General features: G+C 40.1%; 1 protein-coding gene across 1 annotated transcript in view; it reads left to right on the forward strand.

Moving 5' to 3' along the window:
• LOC140732138 (polycystin-1-like protein 1) overlaps positions 1 to 20217 on the forward strand; it is a 181529-nt gene that overhangs the window by 121006 nt on the left and 40306 nt on the right. Inside the window, exons 39-48 of the mRNA XM_073054354.1 lie at positions 3371 to 3587; positions 4599 to 4772; positions 6323 to 6442; positions 8460 to 8535; positions 8741 to 8817; positions 11789 to 11984; positions 12381 to 12519; positions 12633 to 12717; positions 13189 to 13377; positions 19996 to 20114. Coding sequence (XP_072910455.1) covers positions 3371 to 3587; positions 4599 to 4772; positions 6323 to 6442; positions 8460 to 8535; positions 8741 to 8817; positions 11789 to 11984; positions 12381 to 12519; positions 12633 to 12717; positions 13189 to 13377; positions 19996 to 20114 — 1392 coding nt within the window. The remainder of the gene's footprint in view (positions 1 to 3370; positions 3588 to 4598; positions 4773 to 6322; positions 6443 to 8459; positions 8536 to 8740; positions 8818 to 11788; positions 11985 to 12380; positions 12520 to 12632; positions 12718 to 13188; positions 13378 to 19995; positions 20115 to 20217) is intronic.

The raw sequence follows: 20217 nt of genomic DNA on the forward strand, positions 1-20217 counted from the left end.
GTTTTACATCATTGAAACACAATGAATTTAATTTGGCTTTTTTGACACTGATCAACAGAAAGACTCTTCTGTTTCAAAGTGAAAACAGATCTCTAGGAAGTGATCGAAATTAATGACAAATATAAAACAAGAAATAATTGATTGCATAAGTATTCATTCCCCCTTAAGTCAGTAATTAGCAGATGCACCTTTGGCTGCAATTACAGCCTTGTGTCTGTGTGGATAGGTCTCTACCGGCTTTGCACATCTTGAAACGGCAATTTTTCCCCATTCTTTGCAAAACTGCTCAAGCTGTGTCAGATTGCATGGGGTGCATGAGTGAACAGCCCTTTTCAAGTCCAGCCACAAATTCTCAATTGAATTAAGGTCTGGACTCTGACTTGACCACTCCAGGACATTAGCTTTGTTGTTTTTAAGCCATTACTGTGTGTCTTTGGCTTTATGCTTGGTTCATTGTCTTGCTGGAAAACAAATCTTCTCTCCAGTCGCAGTTCTCTTTCAGACTGCATCCAGGATTTTCCTGTATTTTGCTGCATTCATTTTACCCTCTATCTTCACAAGCCTTCTAGGACCTGCTGCAGTGAAGCATCCCCACAGGATGATGCAGCCAACACCATGCTTCACAGTAGGGATGGTGTGTTTTTGATGATGTGCAGTGTTTGGCTTATGACAATCATAGTATTTAGTCTGATGATCAAAAAGCTCAATTTAGGTTTCATCAGACCATAGAACCTTCTTTCAGCTGACTTCAGAATCTCCCACATGCCTTCTGACAACTCTAGCTGAGATTTCATGTGAGTTTTTTTCTCAACAATGACTTTTTCTTTGCTACTGTCCCATAAAGCTGCAACTGGTGAAGCACCCGGACAACAGTTGCTGTATATGCAGTCTCTCCCATCTCAGTCACTGAGGCTTGTAACTCCTCTAGAGTTGTCATGGATCTCTTGATGGCCTCCCTCACCAGTCCCCTTCTTGCACGGTCACTCAGTTTTTGAGGACAGCCTGCTCTAGGCAGATTTACAGCAGTGCCATATTCTTTCCATTTCTTGATGATTGACTTAACTGTACTCCAAGGGATATCCAGTAACTTGGAAATTTTCTTGTATCCATCTCCTGACTTGTGCTTTTTAATAACTTTTTCTCAGAGTTGCTTGGAGCGTTCTTTTATTTTCATAGTGTAGATTTTGTCAGGATACTGACTCACCAGCAGTTGGACCTTCCAGATACAGGTGTATTTTTACTACAGTCAGTTGAAACACCTTGACTACGTGCACTTGCAACATTATGTATTAGACAGAGTGGTCAACTGCACTGGGGCTCCACAGGGGACTGTCCTGTCTCCCTTTCTTTTCACCATCTACACCTCGGACTTCAACTACTGCACAGAGTCTTGCCATCTTCAGAAGTTTTCTGATGACTCAGCCATAGTTGGATGCATCAGCAAGGGAGATGAGGCTGAGTATAGGGCTACGGTAGGAAACTTTGTCATATGGTGTGAGCAGAATCATCTGCAGCTTAATGTGAAAAAGACTAAGGAGCTGGTGGTGGACCTGAGGAGGGCTAAGGCACCGGTGACCCCTGTTTCCATCCAAGGAATCAGTGTGGACATGGTGGAGGATTACAAATAACTGGGGATACGAATTGACAATAAACTGGACTGGTCAAAGAACACTGAGGCTGTCTACAAGAAGGGTCAGAGCTGTCTCTATTTCCTGAGGAGACTGAGGTCCTTTAACATCTGCCGGAAGATGCTGATGATGTTCTATGAGTCTGTGGTGGCCAGTGCTATCATGTTTGCTGTTGTGTGCTGGGGCAGCAGGCTGAGGGTAGCAGACACCAACAGAATCAACAAACTCATTCGTAAGGCCAGTGATGTTGTGGGGGTGGAACTGGACTCTCTGACGGTGGTGTCTGAAAAGAGGATGCTATCCAAGTTGCATGCCATCTTGGACAATGACTCCCATCCATTCCATAATGTACTGGTTAGGCACAGGAGTACATTCAGCTAGAGACTTATTCCACCGAGATGTAACACTGAGCATCATAGGAAGTCATTCTTACCTGTGGCCATCAAACCTTACAACTCCTCCTTTGGAGTGTCAGACACCCTGAACCAATAGGCTGGTCCTGGACTTATTTCTACTTGGCATGATTAACTTATTATTATTTAATTATTTATGGTTTTATATTGCTATATTTCTTCACTATTCTTGGTTGGTGCGGCTGTAACGAAACCCAATTTCTCCTCGGGATCAATAAGGTATGTTATTATGTATCGGAAACTGGGATCAAGTAAAACTGGCGTAGTGGGATCAGCTCTGGACTTCGGGGCGAGAGGTTCAAGTTCGAATTCGACTGACTCCCTTGCACGCTCTCAATCGTGTGACAGATGTCATCATAGCCTAAGAAATAGTAGATGGAATTGATCAGATCATTGCCAATCTGAACTTGGCATTTTCTGCCTAACACTCATTAAATGGTATTCCATATAGTCTGTCACGGCCTTGAATAAATTCAATGATTTACCCTCCACAGCTACATGGATAGAGAATCCTATAGATTCATAATCTATAATCTAAAGATTCATAACCTCATTTCTGTCTTACATTTTCAACACCCTATTCTGACACTTTGTTCCCTTCCCTGAGTTTTCTCCCCATGACTGGAAACATCCTTTCAGCATCAGTATCATCAGAGTGTCTCAGAAACGTGCATCTTTCATTGAGGTCTTCCTAGCACAGGGTTTCTGAACCATTTTAAGCCATGGACCGATCGAGCAGATTGTCCTCGGCATCAACAATACCATTCAGCGTTCTTCATTTCTCACAGTGTGTTTTCCCTGAGTCATTCCTTGAGGCTATGTGGCCTACCTGTGGAAGACTAGGCATATAGATATGATTTGGTGTCCTGGTGGTTCCTGCTCCAAAATAGAAGCATAATTGCATTTCATGATTCATTTCTGATTTTGCCATGCAGCATTGTTAATATTTATGCTATAACTAATATGTCCCTTTAAAATTTGCTTTGTTTCACCACATTTTTAACACTCCTTTCCTTATAAATTCCTGCACGATGGAAGTGGTTTATGATTGCACTTTCACCTCTGGAGACAACACAGAGATCGGGTGAACCTCGCTTTGTTTTTTTCCTGGCTCCTTACTGTAAATCACTTTGCTTCACAAATTACCAGGGGTTTTGGGATTAAACTGTTAAGTGTAAATTAAGATAAAATTATTGCATTTACTTAAGAAAGATATTTTTTTAAAATAGCAACCAACTTTTGTTCTACATTCTCTAAGCCTTGTTTAAATGAAAATTGTGCCTGACTAGAGTTTTACATTCCATGAAAGTATTTTAAAATTTTTCTTAGTGTTCCAGATAACCTTGGTCCAATTTGGAAGGTTCATCTTTGGCACAATAATGGTGGTCATTCTCCTAGCTGGTATGTTACCTCTGTGATTGTTAAGGACGTGCTAAATGGCACATGCTGGTTCTTTCCTGCTGAATGCTGGCTTGCGGCCGATGAAGGAGATGGAAAGGTAGAACGAGAACTGGTCTCACTCATCCATGCACCTGGCTTTAAGAAAGTAATGTATTATTTTTCTAAGATAACTATTATCATTAACATGTATTGACCTTGCAAATTAAGAATGTAATGTTTGGCTTAATGCATGGTTTGTGACACGAGTGAATTTAATTTAGACATAGGAACCTTTAGATTTTAACAAATTGGGACATTTCTGATGGTGTGGCAACTCAGAAATTTGAATGCTGACTGATACTAATCATAATGTAGTAAAGTATGTGCTTAATGTTCTGACAACAAATTTCAAACACAGCTGAAACTGTTACAGCTTTGCTATAAACCATCTTTCAGCTGATGGTTCAAGGACCAGTGGAGATTAATTTAAAGCAGGGGTTCCCAACCCTTTTTTATGCCATGGACCAATTTTATTAGGCAAAGGGTCTGTGGACCCCAGGTTGGCAACCCCTGATTTAAAGTGACAAGTAGGTACAGAGGAGATGTGAGGAAAGAACTTTTTAATATAAAGGGTGATGATGATCTAGAGCTAATGGGTTGAAGGAAATTGAGCCATTCAGAGTTTTAAAAGGGGATTCGAAAAAGCACTTGAGAAATAATTAACTTTGTGGCTGTGGGTAACAGCAGGAGGATGGGACTGAATAGATTCTTCTCATGGGAGTTGTCATGGACGTATTTGGCCAAGTGTGTTCCTTTGTGCTGTAACAACTTTTTAATTCAACCCACAGTTGCTCTTCTATATGTCAAAATCATTGACAATCTAAAGACAACTTTCATATTTTGTAACTGTTTAAAATTATGCATTTTTGTTCTCTGCACTAATTTTGTATTGCATAAACTTTGTACAGTCAAATAATTTTTGAGATAATTATAATATGAAAGGTCATAGCTTTAAAATGTTGAGACATTTAAAAGAAAAAAGGTCAAGCATAAACATTGTATACTTTGCAAATGCAAAATGCCACTTGTTGCAAAACCTGATTTATGTTCTCCGTGAAACAGATTTTATTAAAACATTTAATGGTTTCAATTAATGAGCTATTCTTGTTTTTTACAGCTTCTCTATAGTAGACTAACTGAGTACCTGGAAGACTATCACATGTGGGGATCGGTATACAGTCGCCCACCCTATAGCTCTTTTACACATACTCAACGCCTCACCATCTGCCTTTGCCTTCTGTTGGGTTATATGTGTCTCAATGCTGTGCTGACCAGTCTCAAGAATGAGGAGGTGAAATATCTTCCCAAACTTCAATATTCATCTTGCTTTCAAAATTATGATCATGTTGTGTAGTTACATTTTGAAAATGATGATGAGGCTCTACCTTTGGGTTGATCAAAGTCTTCAGAATCCTATTCTGACCTTAGCTAGTCTGATGAATAGTCTGATCAAAATGTAAGCACTTAAAAGTGAAAGTTCATCTTCTGGTGCCGTTATTGGTTGGGGTATTGAATAAAAAAACTGAAATGTCATGTGAAGTATAAAAGTTTGATGAGTCCAACTTGGAATATTTTGTGCATTTCTCATTGTCCCATTACAGGAAAGATGCAGAGGCTTGGAGAGAAGCAGGGTGTTGCATAGTTTAGAGAGTATTAGTTACATGGAGAGATGGGACAATCTTAGATTGTTTTGTCTGGACAATCTGAGAGGCGATACTGATAGAAGTATATAAAATTAAGAGAAGCATAAATGGGGTAGAAAGTCAGAATCTTTTCCTAGGGTGGAAATGTCAAACACTAGAGGGCATTAGTTTAAAGTGAGAAGGGAAATTTTTGAAAGAGGTTATAAGGTAGGATTTTTACACCAGAGTGCATGGAATGCACTGACGGGAAGTGGTGGAACCAGTTACGATAGCAAGGTTCAAGACGCATTTAGACAGGCACGTGAACAGACAAGGAATAGAGGAATACAGATATGTGCAGGCAGATGAGATTAGTTTAATTTGGTGCCATTGCTGGTGCTGAAGGGATTGTTCCTATGCTGTACTGAACAATGTACAGTGTCCTAATACTGAATTTAAAATGTAGCAGAAACTTGATTCCACTGAAATCAATGGAGCTGAATCTTGGAAGTGAACTAAGTCAGTTGCATTTATCCTGCAATACTGCTGCTGCCACTATATTGCAGGTTTAATGGAGGTGATTGATGTTGAATTCCAGAAAGCGTTTTTATTTCTTTATTTTTTATTTCAACGTTTTCTATGTTATTCTTTAAGATATACTATTTTTGTGTCTTTTCTATTTATTTGCATGTACTTTGTGATTTTAGTTTCTCTTTTCCTTTCCCTACACCATGAGTGAGTACTGCTATATTCCGTTAGAGCCTGTAATGACATGGGATGTATAAAGCATAGAACAGTACCATTGGGAACAAACCCTTTAATTCACTATGTCTGCACCGACCATGAAGCCAATCTAAGCCAATTCCATCTGGCTGCACATGGTCCACGTTCCCCAATGAACAGTGATAGTACAACATCAACACTATCCTCTGGTCTTGTGCCGCACCTGAATAAAGGAAGACTGAATGATTATGACCAACGTCTATGTTGTTTTACCTTTGTCCTTTCTCCATAACTTAACCATTTTATCTTCACATCTTGTTCTTCCTTTGTGTAAACAAATGCGAAGTAATAGTACAATTATTAAGCTAACATAACTGTTCAGTCAGGTTACCTGACCTTTTCTCTTTGGCTCCACAATAGGTTTACTTATGTCCTCCATCCTGTCATTGCCTCATGAATGACTCTTGTATTGTTAAATATTTCTTTTTATTTCTAGTACACTGCTGAATTGGGTCTCATTGATGTCTCAGCTGCCTCCTTAGTTACTGGCTTGATTACCACTGTAGTAGTACTGCCAGTCGTATTGTTACTATCGTTGCTATTCAGATTTAGCAAGGTGAGATTATGCATTGTTCTAAACCTGTATTTTTCATTGATTAAGGGTGTAATAATGGTTTCACCATTTTGATTTAGAGGCAAATTGCACTGCAATTTGTATCCAATTCCAGATATTCGTAGAATCTCTAAAATTTGCCTTGTGATGAGATGAAGGGCAAGATTTAGAATGTTTTTTTTGTAATCTGCTGTATTAATAGATGGGCCAAATCTTCTGATTTATACTGGTGCTAATGAAGGATGTACCCTCACTTCATTTGGAAGTCCTGATGCCCAGTGCAGATGTTGTCCTAACCAACACCTGCCCTGTTACCAGTGCAACCGGTTCCCCTACTCAGCACTAGTAGGCTCCTTAGCAAGTCCAACCAGGCCGTGTGAATGTTCACAGGCTTTCTCCTTCTCAGCCTGGGAAATCTGTACGTGAAACAGTCCCATTAAAACAGACAGAAAAAATATCACCTTCCTTTTGGAAGGAAGGCAAATTGAGCAATTTTTGTTCAGTTAATTATATTAATTTTAAATCCGTGATCCCAAACTTTTTTGGGTTCTTGCCCCCTTGGCTCCTGGACTACATCCCCAGTGCCCCTTCGGTCTTTCCAGCCATTACATTAAAACTATAAAGAATTTTGCTTAATGATGCACAGAGAAAGAAAACAGGAACTGCAGATTCAAAGCAGTACGAAATAATTACAAAATTATTCAAATCTATTTACAGCAACAACTAAAATTATTTTAACATTTAATTATAGTAAGAACAATTTTCATCAGCAATTTCAGAGCAATTTTTACAGTACATTAGTAATCCAACTATTCACTACTTTATTGTTTGTTCACCTTTCAGTCAGATGGATGGGCTTGGTGCAGTGATATCAATTGCTCAACATCAGGCTGAATGCCACTCAGAGTGAAGCCTAGATCTCCAATTTCAGTCATTTGCAGTCTGTTTTGTTGTTTTGAAAGAAGTTGGCTGGCTGCACTGAAACTGCGATCCACTAAATATGATGTTGGAAATGAAATTAAGAACACCTTGACCTTTTTCCGCAGCGCAAGATAGTGTTCAGAGATTTCTTTCTGCAACCAAATGTCTTGATATGATTTTTTTTAACCTTGACGTCGGGTCAAAGTTAATTTGTAGCGAGATCAGTTCTCCCTCCATGCTTCCTGTTAATTCCTCATTACAAGTGTTCAGCAATGGGTTTATTACCCAATCTTGAATTTGGATCAAGGGAAATCTCTCTTCCATGTCCTTGTGCAGCTCACTCAGTAGGCACAGTATTCTTGAAGATCATCATATGGTATTTTTTCGATCTCTTCCAGATCAGAGAGGGGCTCAGAAATTGGAAAAGGTTGCAGCGGCTAATGGTGCACTTAAGTAGGGTTAATTTGAACAAAAATGTGGTGATGACTAATTTGACTTTAATAAGATTCATGTTATGTCCTTGCATTTGAAGATTAATTTCATTAAACTTTATGAATAATTCTGACAAATAAGCAATATCATACTTAATATTCTTGAGTTGATTACTGAATGAAGTATTCGAGTCTTCAGAGAATTTTATCACAGTTTCAAAAAGCACATAAAAGCATCTCAGGCAGTTTCCTTTGAGAGCCACCTGACTTCTGTGTGCAACTGCAAGTGTTCAAACTATTCATCATTCTCAATACATACCTGTCAAAATAGTTGAGAATTGAGAACATGGGACTGGATTTTATTTACCACTGTGATAACAGTATTTAATGATTTGTGCAGCTGATCACTTAGGATTTTTGTGACAAGATTTCTGTGAATTACACAATGAATAGTGGCACATTTCAACAAAATACATCATGATCAAGGATTTTATTTGGGAACAATGGGCAGGGTTGGCTTTTAAAAATAGCATTAAAAATTGCAGAACCTCTACATTGAACTAACTTGCATTTTTATTCCTACTAGTTATTAAATTGTGCTGGTGAAACTTTTTAGAAACTTAATACAAATGTGTGATTCACCTTTTGTTATGGTTTCTTTAATTTAGGTCAAATTACTGCAGGAAACTTCTACTGTAGAGCAATACAGGACCACAAGAGAATCCAATATATATTCTATTGAAGGTAACAAGAAATTAGTATTATATTCAAATGATCAACAAAGAAATTAATTGTCCCAAGAGTGAGAAGTGTTCTAGATATTGAATGATGTGCAACACAAGAAAGAAAGTAGTTCACACTATACCAACAAACAACTCATTTTGGCTATTTAAATAATCTTTGTTGCAAAATACATCTTCAGCTATTTGAGATGCTCTCTTATTCTCAGACAGTACAATTGAATCCTTCCTGTCCTGGCAGAACTTGCAGCAGTGGGCCCAGGAGGCATGGAGAAAAAAGTATGAGGTAAGAACTAAGTTTCAGATGGGTCCAGACAGTTCTTGTCAAGATAATTAAAGAATAGTAACTTATATTTACAAAGTGATTTTAATGTTGTACAATATTTACAAAATCATAGATAAGGTAAATGCTAGCAGGCATTTTTCGCTGAGGTTGGGTGAGAATAGAACTAGTGGTCTTAGGTTAAGGGTGAAAGGTGAAATATTTACGAGAACCTGAGGGGGGACTTCTTCACTCGGAGGCTGTTGCGAGTATGGAACAAGCTGCAATGGAAGTGGTGGGTCCAGGTCTGATTGAAACGTTTAAATTTGGGTAAGTACATGGATGGGAGGAGTATGGAGAACAATGGTCCAGCTGCAGTCAATGGGAGCAGGTAGAGCAACAGCTTGGCACAGACTAGATTGGCTGAAAGGCCTGTTTATGTGTTGTAGTGCTCTAAGACTCTATTTCAAGTATATTCTTAAAAAAAATTTTCAAACAAAATCTTATCACCAAGCCATAGAGGTAGTAATTGGGCCGGCATTTCCAGCAACAACTATCTGCCTGTGGCCACAACCCTCGCACTCACGGTGTTCACGGTTGCCTTGAGAACTCACTTGTCCTCAGTACCATGCACTGCACACTGCGTAGAAACATAAGATAAGAAGTAGAAGCAAGTGTTGGTTATTTGCCCCATGAATCTGCTCCGCCATTCTGTATGGCCACCACTGATCTTACTTTGGTGCCATTTCCCTGAGCTATCACTAAGTCCCTGGATTGCTTAATATCCTAAGATCTATCAAGCTCCATCTGGAATATGCTCTGCAACTGAGCCCCGACATCCCTTGGTTGGAGAACTCAAAGGGTTCTCCATCCACTGGATGCAGAAACTTCTCGTCACAGCCTGATTTGCCGATCCTTTATTCTGAGAGTGTGAGCAGTGCCTCCAGGCATCAAAAACACTTCAGTTTAGCCCTTGTATTCAGAAACAGTGAAAAGGGTAAACATAAGTATTAAAATTAATCCAAGAATGGAAAATTCTATTTTGATTTTAAAATTAAAACACAGACACAATTGCAATCAGTTAAGGAGCAAATTAATTAAGCAACTGCAGATTGCATGATTTGTATTTTAGAACATTCTCTATCTGCTGTGGAGTTATCAGAATTTCATCTCTCTGCATGACCACTAGGAAGCAACTAGACTCATATGTAGGGTAATTTTGCCAGCACCACCAAAGTAAAAGCTCCAGTTTCAAAGTAAAAATTTATTATCAAAGTAGGTATATGTTACAGTATAGTACCTTGAGATTTATGTTCTTGCATGCATTTACAGGAAAATAGAGAAATACAATAGAATTTACAAAAAAACGATACATAAACAAAGACTGACAAACAATGTGCAAAAGAAGACAAGTTGTGCAAATTAAAAATAATATTGAGAACATGAGTTACTAAAAAGTTCTTGAAAGTGAGTCTGTAGGTTGTAGATCCAATTCAAGAGTTGTGGTGAGTGAAGTTATCCCCGCTGGTTCAGGAGCCTGATGGTTGTGGGGTAATAACTATTTCTGATCCTGGCGGTGTGGGAGGGGACCCTGAGGCTTCCGTACTTCCTGCACCCTTGTAGTAGTGAGAGGAGACCAAGGCCTGGATGTTGGGGGTCTTTGTTGATGGATGCTGCTTTCTTGTGGCAGCACTCCCATGTGAATGTGCTCAATTGTCAGGAGCACTTTGACTGGTTGTATCCACCAGCTTCTGTAGTATTTTCTGTTCCTGGTCATTGCTGTTTCTATAACTGGCCAGTTAGAATACTCTCCACTGTGCCCCCATAGAAGTTTGTCAAAGTTTTTGGTGACACTTCTTTGTGATTGCACTTACATGATGACCTTAAGACAGGTCCTCTGATATGTTAAAACCAAGGGTTTTTAGTGGTACTGACTATCTTCACCTTAATAATATTGAATGATGGATCTATGGCTTCTTCCTCCTGTTTATTGTTGATAATACGCTCTATGGTTTTGCTGATATTGTGTGAGAGGCTGTTGTGGCACCATTCAACCCCAGATTTTCAATCTCCCTTCTATATTCGTTACCATCTTTGATTCAGCCAGCCACATTGGAGCTGTACTTAGCCACACAATCATAGGTATAAAATGAGCACACTAGGCACACTGCCCTGTTGTGTACCTGTGTTGATGCTGAGTTGTAGTCAGTGATGAGCATTTTGATGTTTGTATCTTCATTGTCCAGGTGTTCCAGAGCTGAGTGAAGGCTCAGTGAGGTGGCACCTACTGTGGACCTATTGTAACAGTAGGCAAATTCGAGTGGATTCAGGACACTCCTCAGACAAGAATTGACCATCCTTTCGATGCACTTCGTTACAGTGCATCTAAGTGCTACAGGATGCTGATCACTGAGGCAGGTTACCACGCTCTTCTTAGGCATTAATTAAAGCCTGCTTGCAGCTGGTGGGTATCTCATACGGCTGGAGCGAGAGGTTGAAGATGAATGTAAACACTCCAACCAGTTCATTAGCACAGGTCCTCAGTACTTGACCAGTTACACCATCTGTACCAGATGCTTTCGATGGATTCACCCTCCAGAAAGATGCTCTCATGTCAGCTTCCGAAAATGAGATTACAGGGTCATTGAGGCCTGTGGGGGTTGATGTTCTGTCAATCGAAGTGAGCACAAAAGGCATTGAGCTCATCTCAAAAGCTAAATCAGGGAGATCTGGGCCAGGTTTAGAATGGATATGCTGAGCTTGGGGCCTAGGTGACTGAAGAACTGGCTGCCAAAAGTAGAATGATAAAAATGAACAACACAGTTATCAGTCAAAGACATGAAAAACACTGGTATTAATACAGCACAGATCATGTATGATTGTAAAGCAGGAGAATGTTACAAACATAGAGAAGTGTGAGGCTAGACAGGATCAGAAATTAAAGTTGACATTAATTAAATGATTTCTCTGTAGCCTTGTGTTTGCCTTTCCACAGCGAGGTATATTGGGCTCTCATGCTCCCAGTATTCATTCAGTGCACTACAGCGATGGAAGCAATGAGAAGGGTGGAACTTGCTCATCTGAAGGCAGCTCAAGTGGATTTGAGGATTGCAGTTCACGGGAAAATGCCAGGCCAGAACCAAAGGTCTCAAAACATAGCTCCAGTGACCTACGATCAGATTATTCATCAGGTGAAAATAGATCAAGAATTTGCATATTGACCATTGTAGCTTTTCTTTAGAATGCAGACAAAACTAATGATACTGCAGCAACTGCATCTAAAAATCATTGCTGACTAAAAAAATAATAATCCTGTAGAAATGGATCTTCACTTGTTAAATTAACATTGATCTTTAATACAATGTGCATTCCATGCTTGGTTTTATTTGGAACATTTGTATTTCCCACGGCTCCAGTTCCCTTCCTCTAACATAGAGCATCAGCTTTGGGAGAGTTGTGGCCATATTGAATACCTTGCAGCTTATCCCTAATTATTCTTCATAGATAATCCCAGGCATCCTGCATTCTCAAGTAGATGTTTCTGAGTATAATCTTTAAATCCTCTTTCTTTTTGTTAATATCTCTAGAACACAGCAGTTTGTTTGGACAACCTGTGGCAAATAAAAGCCAACATTTACTCCCATCTTGGTGCTGTTACTTGGCGTGGATTGTCTGCCTCTTGATTATCTTGGCGTGTGTGTTGATAACAAGTATATTGGGACTGCGGTAAGGAGGACTGGATGCTGTGTTTACCAACTGCTTTTTTTTTTAAACCAGAAATTTGATTTGTTTTGAATTATAAGCATGAATATTGAAACAATTTGTCTTACTGATTTCAGGTTTGGACCAACCAAATCTATACTGTGGTTACATTCGCTGTTTTTTTCTCTCCTGTACTGTGTCTTTGTCATCCAGCCTATTGCAGTAAGTGATGCGAAATTCAGTGTTCAATTATATAACTGCTTCACTTTGCTTCTACAATAAAAAAAACTGACAGAAGATGTGTGAAAGGTAGGAATATCACACTCAGAATCATTCTAAGTGCTTCTTCGCACATCCTGCATGAACACAATTTAGCCTCATACTGGTTCAAACATTAAATCAGTTAATTGCTACCGTATACCTCATCCATTTATCACAATTTAAATTGAATATGGTAAATTACATGGCAGAGTGGATATCTACACTAAAGATGACCATACTGAATTGGTCCTATCATCAGTCAAGATAACTCTCAGATGATGTATTCAGCAGCCAGTTTTTCATTTGCATACTGGGAAAGAATCCTTACAGAGGAAAGCATTTATTCCAAAGTTGAAATTTGTACCAATAAATCATTTGGCACATCTGCAAGCAGGAATGCACAGTTCACTGACTGTTCAAATTCCTTTTCAGATTTTCTGTATGGCAGCTGTAGTCGCACTGAAAAACAAAGATTGTATTGACTTTTACGTTGACGACATTGATTCAAGTACTTCATCAGACGTCTGCAAGCAATGGAATTCCGAACCTGGTTTTCTTTCAGAGAGCTGTCCCATTGATACCCATTACAATCCATACTCTGACCCAATGGATCTTGACAGGGTAAAAAAAAATCTATTTTACACACAAACTATTTTGCACAATTAATTTTACTTGTATCTGGTATTTTTTGGTAATTCTTGTAAAATTTTACAAGTTTTGGAAATTTCTCTTCTGGTTATACACTAATGGCTCTTGCTGGATAGTATTTGGATGTAAGATAAAGAGAGGATCAAACTTTGACCCCATGCTAAGAAGCCATCAGTATTCGCTGCCAAGATTCCCACATAAAAGACATCTGGAGGGAAGCTGTTCTCTTGAAACAATCACACATGAGGAGAGGAGAAAGTTATTTAATAATTTGAACATTGTGCCATAGTTTATTGATTCATTGAGCACTTTATATGAGTGTTGGCAAAGTGAAAAGACAATACACAATAGACAGTAGGTGCAGGAGTAGGCCATTCGGCCCTTCTAGCCAGCACCGCCATTCACTGTCATCATGGCTGATCATACATAATCAGTACCCTGTTCCTGCCCTCTCCCCATATCCCTTGACCCCGCTATCTATAAGAGCTCTATATAACTCTCTCTTGAATGCATCCAGAGACTTGGCCTCCACTGCCTTCTGGGGCAGAGCATTCCACATATCCACCACTCTCTGGGTGAAAAAGTTTTTCTGCATCTCTGTTCTAAATGGCCTACCCCTTATTCTTAAACTGTGGCCTCTAGTTCTGGACTCGCCCATCAGCAGAAACATGCTTCCTGCCTCCAGTGTGTCCAATCCCTTAATAATCTTATATGTCTCAATCAGATCCCCTCTCATCCTTCTAAATTCCAGTGTATGCAAGCCCAGTTGCTCCAATCTTTCAACATATGACAGTCTCGCCATTCCGGGAATTAACCTTGTGAACCTACGCTGCACACCCTCAATAGCAAAAATGTCCTTCCTCAAATTTGGAGACCAAAACTGCACACAATACTCCAGGTGGGGTCTCACCAGGGCCCTGTACAGCTGCAGAAGGACCTCTTTACTCCTATACTCAATTCCTCTTGTTATAAAGGCCAGCATGCCATTAGCTTTCTTCACTGCCTGCTGTACCTGCATGCTTGCTTTCATTGACTGATGTACAAGAACACCTAGATCTCGTTGTACTTCCCCTTTTCCTAACTTGACTCCATTTAGATAGTAATCTGCCTTCCTGTTCTTGCCACCAAAGTGGATAACCTCACATTTATCCACATTAAACTGCATCTGCCATACATTTGCCCGCTCACCCAACCTGTCCAAGTCACCCTGCATTCTCATAATATCCTCCTGACATTTCACACTGCCACCCAGCTTTGTGTCATCAGCAAATTTACTAATGTTACTTTTAATCCCTTCATCTAAATCATTAATGTATATTGTAAACAGCTGCAGTCCCAGCACTGAACCTTGCGGTACCCCACTGGTCACCCCCTGCCATTCCGAAAGGGACCCGTTAATCACTACTCTTTGTTTCCTGTCAGCCAGCCAATATTCAATCCATGTCAGTACTCTGCCCACAATACCATGTGCCCTAATTTTGCCCACTAATCTCCTATGTGGGACTTTATCAAAAGCTTTCTGGAAGTCCAGGTACACTACATCCACTGGCTCTCCCTTGTCCATTTTCATAGTTACATCCTCAAAAAACTCCAGAAGATTAGTCAAGCATGATTTTCCCTTCATAAATCCATGCTGACTCGGACTGTTCCTTCTACTGCTATCCAAATGTGTCGTAATTTCCTCTTTTATAATTGACTCCAGCATCTTTCTTACCACTGATGTCAGGCTAACCGGTCTATAATTCCCTGTTTTCTCTCTCCCTCCTTTCTTGAAAAGTGGGACAACATTAGCCACCCTCCAATCAGCAGGAACTGTTCCTGAATCTATAGAACATTGGAAAATGATTACCAATGCGTCCACGATTTCTAGAGCCACCTCTTTAAGTACCCTGGAATGCACACCATCAGGTCCCGGGGACTTATCAGTCTTCAGACTCAACAGTCTATCCAACACTGTTTCTTGTCTAATATAAATTTCCTTCAGTTCGTTGTTTACCCTAGTTCCTTTGGCCACTATTACATGTGGGAGATTGTTTGTGTCTTCCCTAGTGAAGACAGATCCAAAGTACCTGTTCAACTCATCTGCCATTTCCTTGCTCCCCATAATAAATTCACCCGTTTCTGTCTTCAATAGCCCAATTTTGGTCTTAACTATTTTTTTGCTATTCACATACCTAAAGAAGCTTTTACTATCCTCCTTTATATTCTTGGCTAGTTTACCTTCGTACCTCATTTTTTCTTGGCGTATTGCCTTTTTTGTTATCTTCTGTTGCTCTTTAAAAGCTTCCCAGTCCTCCGGTTTCCCGCTCATCTTTGCTATGTTATACTTCTTCTCTTTTATTTTTATACTGCCCTTTACTTCCCTCATCAGCCACGGCTGCCCCTTACTCCCCTTAGGATCTTTCTTCCTCTTTGGAATGAACTGATCCTGCACCTTCTGCATTGTTCCCAGAAATACCTGCCATTTTTGTTCCACTGTCTTCCCTGCTAGAGAGAATTGTTCTATTGAACTTTGGCCAGCTCCTCCCTCATAGCTCCGTAGTTTCCTTTGTTCAACTGTAATACTGACACATCCGATTTTCCCTTCTCCTTCTAATTGTAGGTTAAAACATATCATATTATGGTCACTACCTCCTTTACCTCGAGGTCCCTGATCAAATCTGGTTCATTGCACAACACTAAATCTAGAATTGCCTTCTCCCTGGTAGGCTCCAGTACAAGCTGTTCTAAGAATCCATCTCGGAGGCACTCCACAAACTCCCTTTCTTGGGGTCCAGTACCATTCTGATTCTCCCAGTCTACCTGCATGTTGAAATCCCCCATGACAACTGTATCAGTACCTTTGTGACAATATTTAAACAAACTTTAAGAGTTCACTTCATTTTACTTTATATTTAAGATTGTGCCTGGGGAGCTTCCCATTTTCTTATGAAACTGCAAAAGAACTTTGGTAAAGATGAACTATTTTCCCATTTATGATTGATTAGATAAAAAGAACATGGTTTAAATGTAGTAGATACTTCAACATACAGTAATACTGAAAAAACAGCATATAATTTTCACTATGATGTAATCCTGAGTGTATCATTGAGCCCAAATTAACATAACTGCACTGCAAATGACATTGTCTCAATTTCTGATTTAAATTTTTAAAAACTTCACTCACTTCATCAAAAAATCTGTAGAATCTCAAAGTCATTGAGCAATACGGCACTGTAATGAAAATATTTTAAAATTCATTCTTGTTCTTTTCTGATTCCGCAGGTTGAGGTATTCACAGACAAAGGAAGCACTATACATATGTTAAGGGCCACAAGAAATCACTTTATTAGAGTTATATAGAGTAGTCACCCTGAAGTTGCAGGAGGCAAGTAGGTGGGTGACTGTCAGGAGAAATGGAAATGGAAATGGGCAGTTAGAGCACAGCAACCCTGTGGTCATTCCCCTCAAAAACAAGTCTACCACTTTGGATACTTTTGTGGGGGATGACTTCCCGGGAGAATGCCATGATGACTGGGTTACAGGCACCGTGGGTCCGTGGTGCAGAAGGGAAAGAGAATGAAGAAGGGAGTGGTAGTGATAGGGGACTCGATAGTGAGGGGAACAGACAGGAGATTCTGTGGATGTGAATGGGACACCCGAATGGTATGTTGCCTCCCAGGTGCCAGGGGTGTCTTAGAACTTATCCACAACATTTTGGAGAGGGAGGGGGGTGCAGCCAGATGTCTTAGTACATATTGTTTTTCCTTCCTATGTCATTGGTATCAATAAGGTCCTGAAAAGAGAGTTTAGAGAGCTAGGTAGAAAGCTGAGAAGTAGGACCTCCAGGATAGTAATTTCTGGATTGCTGCCTGTGCCACGTGCCAGTGAAGGTAAAAACAGGATGATTTGGCAGATAAATGCGTGGCTGAGAAGCTGGTATGGCGTGCAGGGCTTTAGGTTCTTGGATAATTGGGATCTCTTCTGGGGGAGGTATGACCTGTTCAAAAGTGATGGGTTGCACCTGAACCTGAGAGGGACCAATTTTCTCACGGGCAGATTTGTTAGAGCTGTTAGGGAGGGTTTAAACTAACTTGGCGGGGGGTGGGAATCGGAGTGAAGGGACTCAGGATAGGACAGATGGTAAAAAAGTAAAGATAGCATGCAGTCAGACTGTCAGGAAGGGCAGGGAGGTGATGGGACTTAGTTACAGCCATCAGGCTGACTATAAAATCATTAGGGATCAGAATCAGATAGGATAGCAAAAACAGTACTAAATGCGTGTAGTATAAGAAACAAGATGGATGATCTTGTTGCAATATTACAGATTGCCAGGTATGATGTTGTGGCCATCACTGAATTGTGGCTGAAGGATGATTGTAGTTAGGAGCTGAATGTCCAAGGTTACTCGTTATATTGGACAGATACGAAGGTAGGCAGAGGAAGTGGTGTGGCTCTACTGGTAAAGAATGGCATCAAATTAGTAGAAAGATGCAACATGGGATCGGAATCCTTGTGGGTTGGGTTAAGAAACTGCAAGGGTAAAAGGACATTGTATACAGGCCTCACAACAGTGCCTGGGAGGTGGACCACGGGTTACAACAGGAAATAGAAAAGGCAAGTCAAAAGGGCAATGTTATGGTAGTCATGGGAGAGTTTAACATGCAGATCGATTAGGAAAATCAGGTTGGTAATGGATCTCAAGAGAGTGAGTTTGTTGAATGCCTAAGAGATGGCTTTTGAGAGCAGTTTGTTGTTGAGCCTACTAGGGGATCAGCTATACTGAAATGTTATGTAAGATCCGGAGGTGATTAGGGAGCTGAAGGTAAAAGTACCCTTAGGAACCAGTGATTACAAAATGATTGTGTTCAACTTGAAATTTGATAGGGAGAAAGTAAAGTCTGATGTAGCAGTATTTCAGTGGACTAAGGGAAATTACAGTGGTATGAGAGAGGAGTTGGCCAAAGTAAATTGGAAGGATCTACTGTGTGTGAAGGCAGGGATGTCAGCAGAGCAGCAATGGCGTGTGTTTCTGGGGAAAATGAGGAAAATGCAGGACATGTGTATTCTAACAATGAAGAAATACTCAAATGGTAAAATAGTACAACCATGGCTGACAAGGGAAAAATAGCACATGCAGCTGTGGAGACCAGGTCGTTGGATGTATTTAAGGCTGAGCTTGATAGGTTCTTGTAAAAGAAAGGGCATACAACAATACAAAAATTAGTGGGAAGATAGAGGATTGGGAAGTTTTTAAAAACCTACAGAGAGCAACTAAAAGAATCATTAGTAGGGAAAGTCTGCAGAGGACTTGCAGAGATTTGGAGAATGGGCAAAGAAGTGGCAGATGGAATATAGTGTTGGAAGGTATATGGTCATGCATTTTGGTCTAAGGAATAAAAGCATAGACTATTTTCTAAACAGGGAACAAACTCAAAAATCTGAGGTGAAAAGGGAATTGGGAGTCCTTGTGCAGGATTCCCTACAGGTTAACTTGCAGGTTGAGTCGGTGGTAAGGAAGGCAAATGCAATGTCAGCATTCATTTTGAGAGGATTAGAATACAAGAGCAAGGATGTATGTTGAGGCTTTATAAGTTATTGGTCAGACTGCCCATGGAGCATTGTGAGTAGTTTTTGGTCCCTTATCTAAGAACAGATGTGCTGGTATTGGAGAGGGTGCAGAAGAGGTTCATCAGAATGATTCTGAGAGTAAAACGATTAACTATGAGGAGCGTTTGATAGCTCTGGGCCTGTACTTGCTGAGGTTTAGAAGAATAAGGTGGGATTTCATAGAAACCTATTGAATATTGAAAGGGCTAGACAGAGTGGATGTAGAGAGGATGTTTCCTATAGTGGGGGAGCCTAGGACCAGAGGGCACAGTCTGAGAATAGAGGGATGTCCATTTAGAACAGAGATGAGGAGGAATTTCTTTAGCTGCAGGGTAGTGAACTTAATGGAATTCATTGCCACAGATGGCTGTGGAAGCCATGTCTTTGAGGATATTTAAAGCGGAGGTTGATTGGTTCTTGAATAGTCAGGACATTGAAGGTTAAGGGGAGAAGGCAGGGGAACAGGGTTGAGAGGGGTAATACATCTGAAGTCCAGTGCCGCTGGAAGGCATGAGCCCATTAGACTGGTTGGGGTCGCAGCTGTGAATTATATACAATGGCTGCCATTGTTTTGGGAAATCCAGTTAAGAACTGTTGAGCAAATTAACTGAGGGTGACATGCGGAAATAAATAAATTAATGAAACTTCGATGGGCTTCATCTCACTTCATTTTATAAACTGGTGTGGGATTGGATCCTGGTTGTGCTGTGAGTTACAAATGTAAGTCATAGGCTGCTCATATACCACAACATTTCTCAATGAGAGCATTCTGATGTCATCATTGAATGCATGTCTGATGCACGAGAGACATTGGACATTGGTACACCACACATAAAAACCATTCTGTCTGACTAAAAGCCATTTTTAATCAAGTGTGTCATTGTGCAATTGCAATGGATATTTTCACTTGAAATGTGGCAAGACAACAATAATATTAGATATTAGCTTGAAACTTCTTTGTGCTATTCAGTAATGTTTTGTTTATATATTTCTACTGAGCAGATTGTGGCTGCTCGTCAAAGGGTTCGATATTTACGATTAGCTCGACCACCAACTCCTGCTCAGCTAAAGGAAGCGAAAGACCGCATGAGAAAGGAAAACCTCATTCAACAAACATTACAGTATTCACATTTTTAACTTTTTAAAAAATTATCATCCTTTTTAGTGAAACTTTAATTGCTTAACTGTTAACTTTTCCCTCTCCCTAGTCCTTATCCTTTCCTT

The sequence above is a fragment of the Hemitrygon akajei genome, chromosome 8 (assembly GCF_048418815.1).
Source record: "Hemitrygon akajei chromosome 8, sHemAka1.3, whole genome shotgun sequence".
NCBI lineage: Eukaryota > Metazoa > Chordata > Chondrichthyes > Myliobatiformes > Dasyatidae > Hemitrygon > Hemitrygon akajei.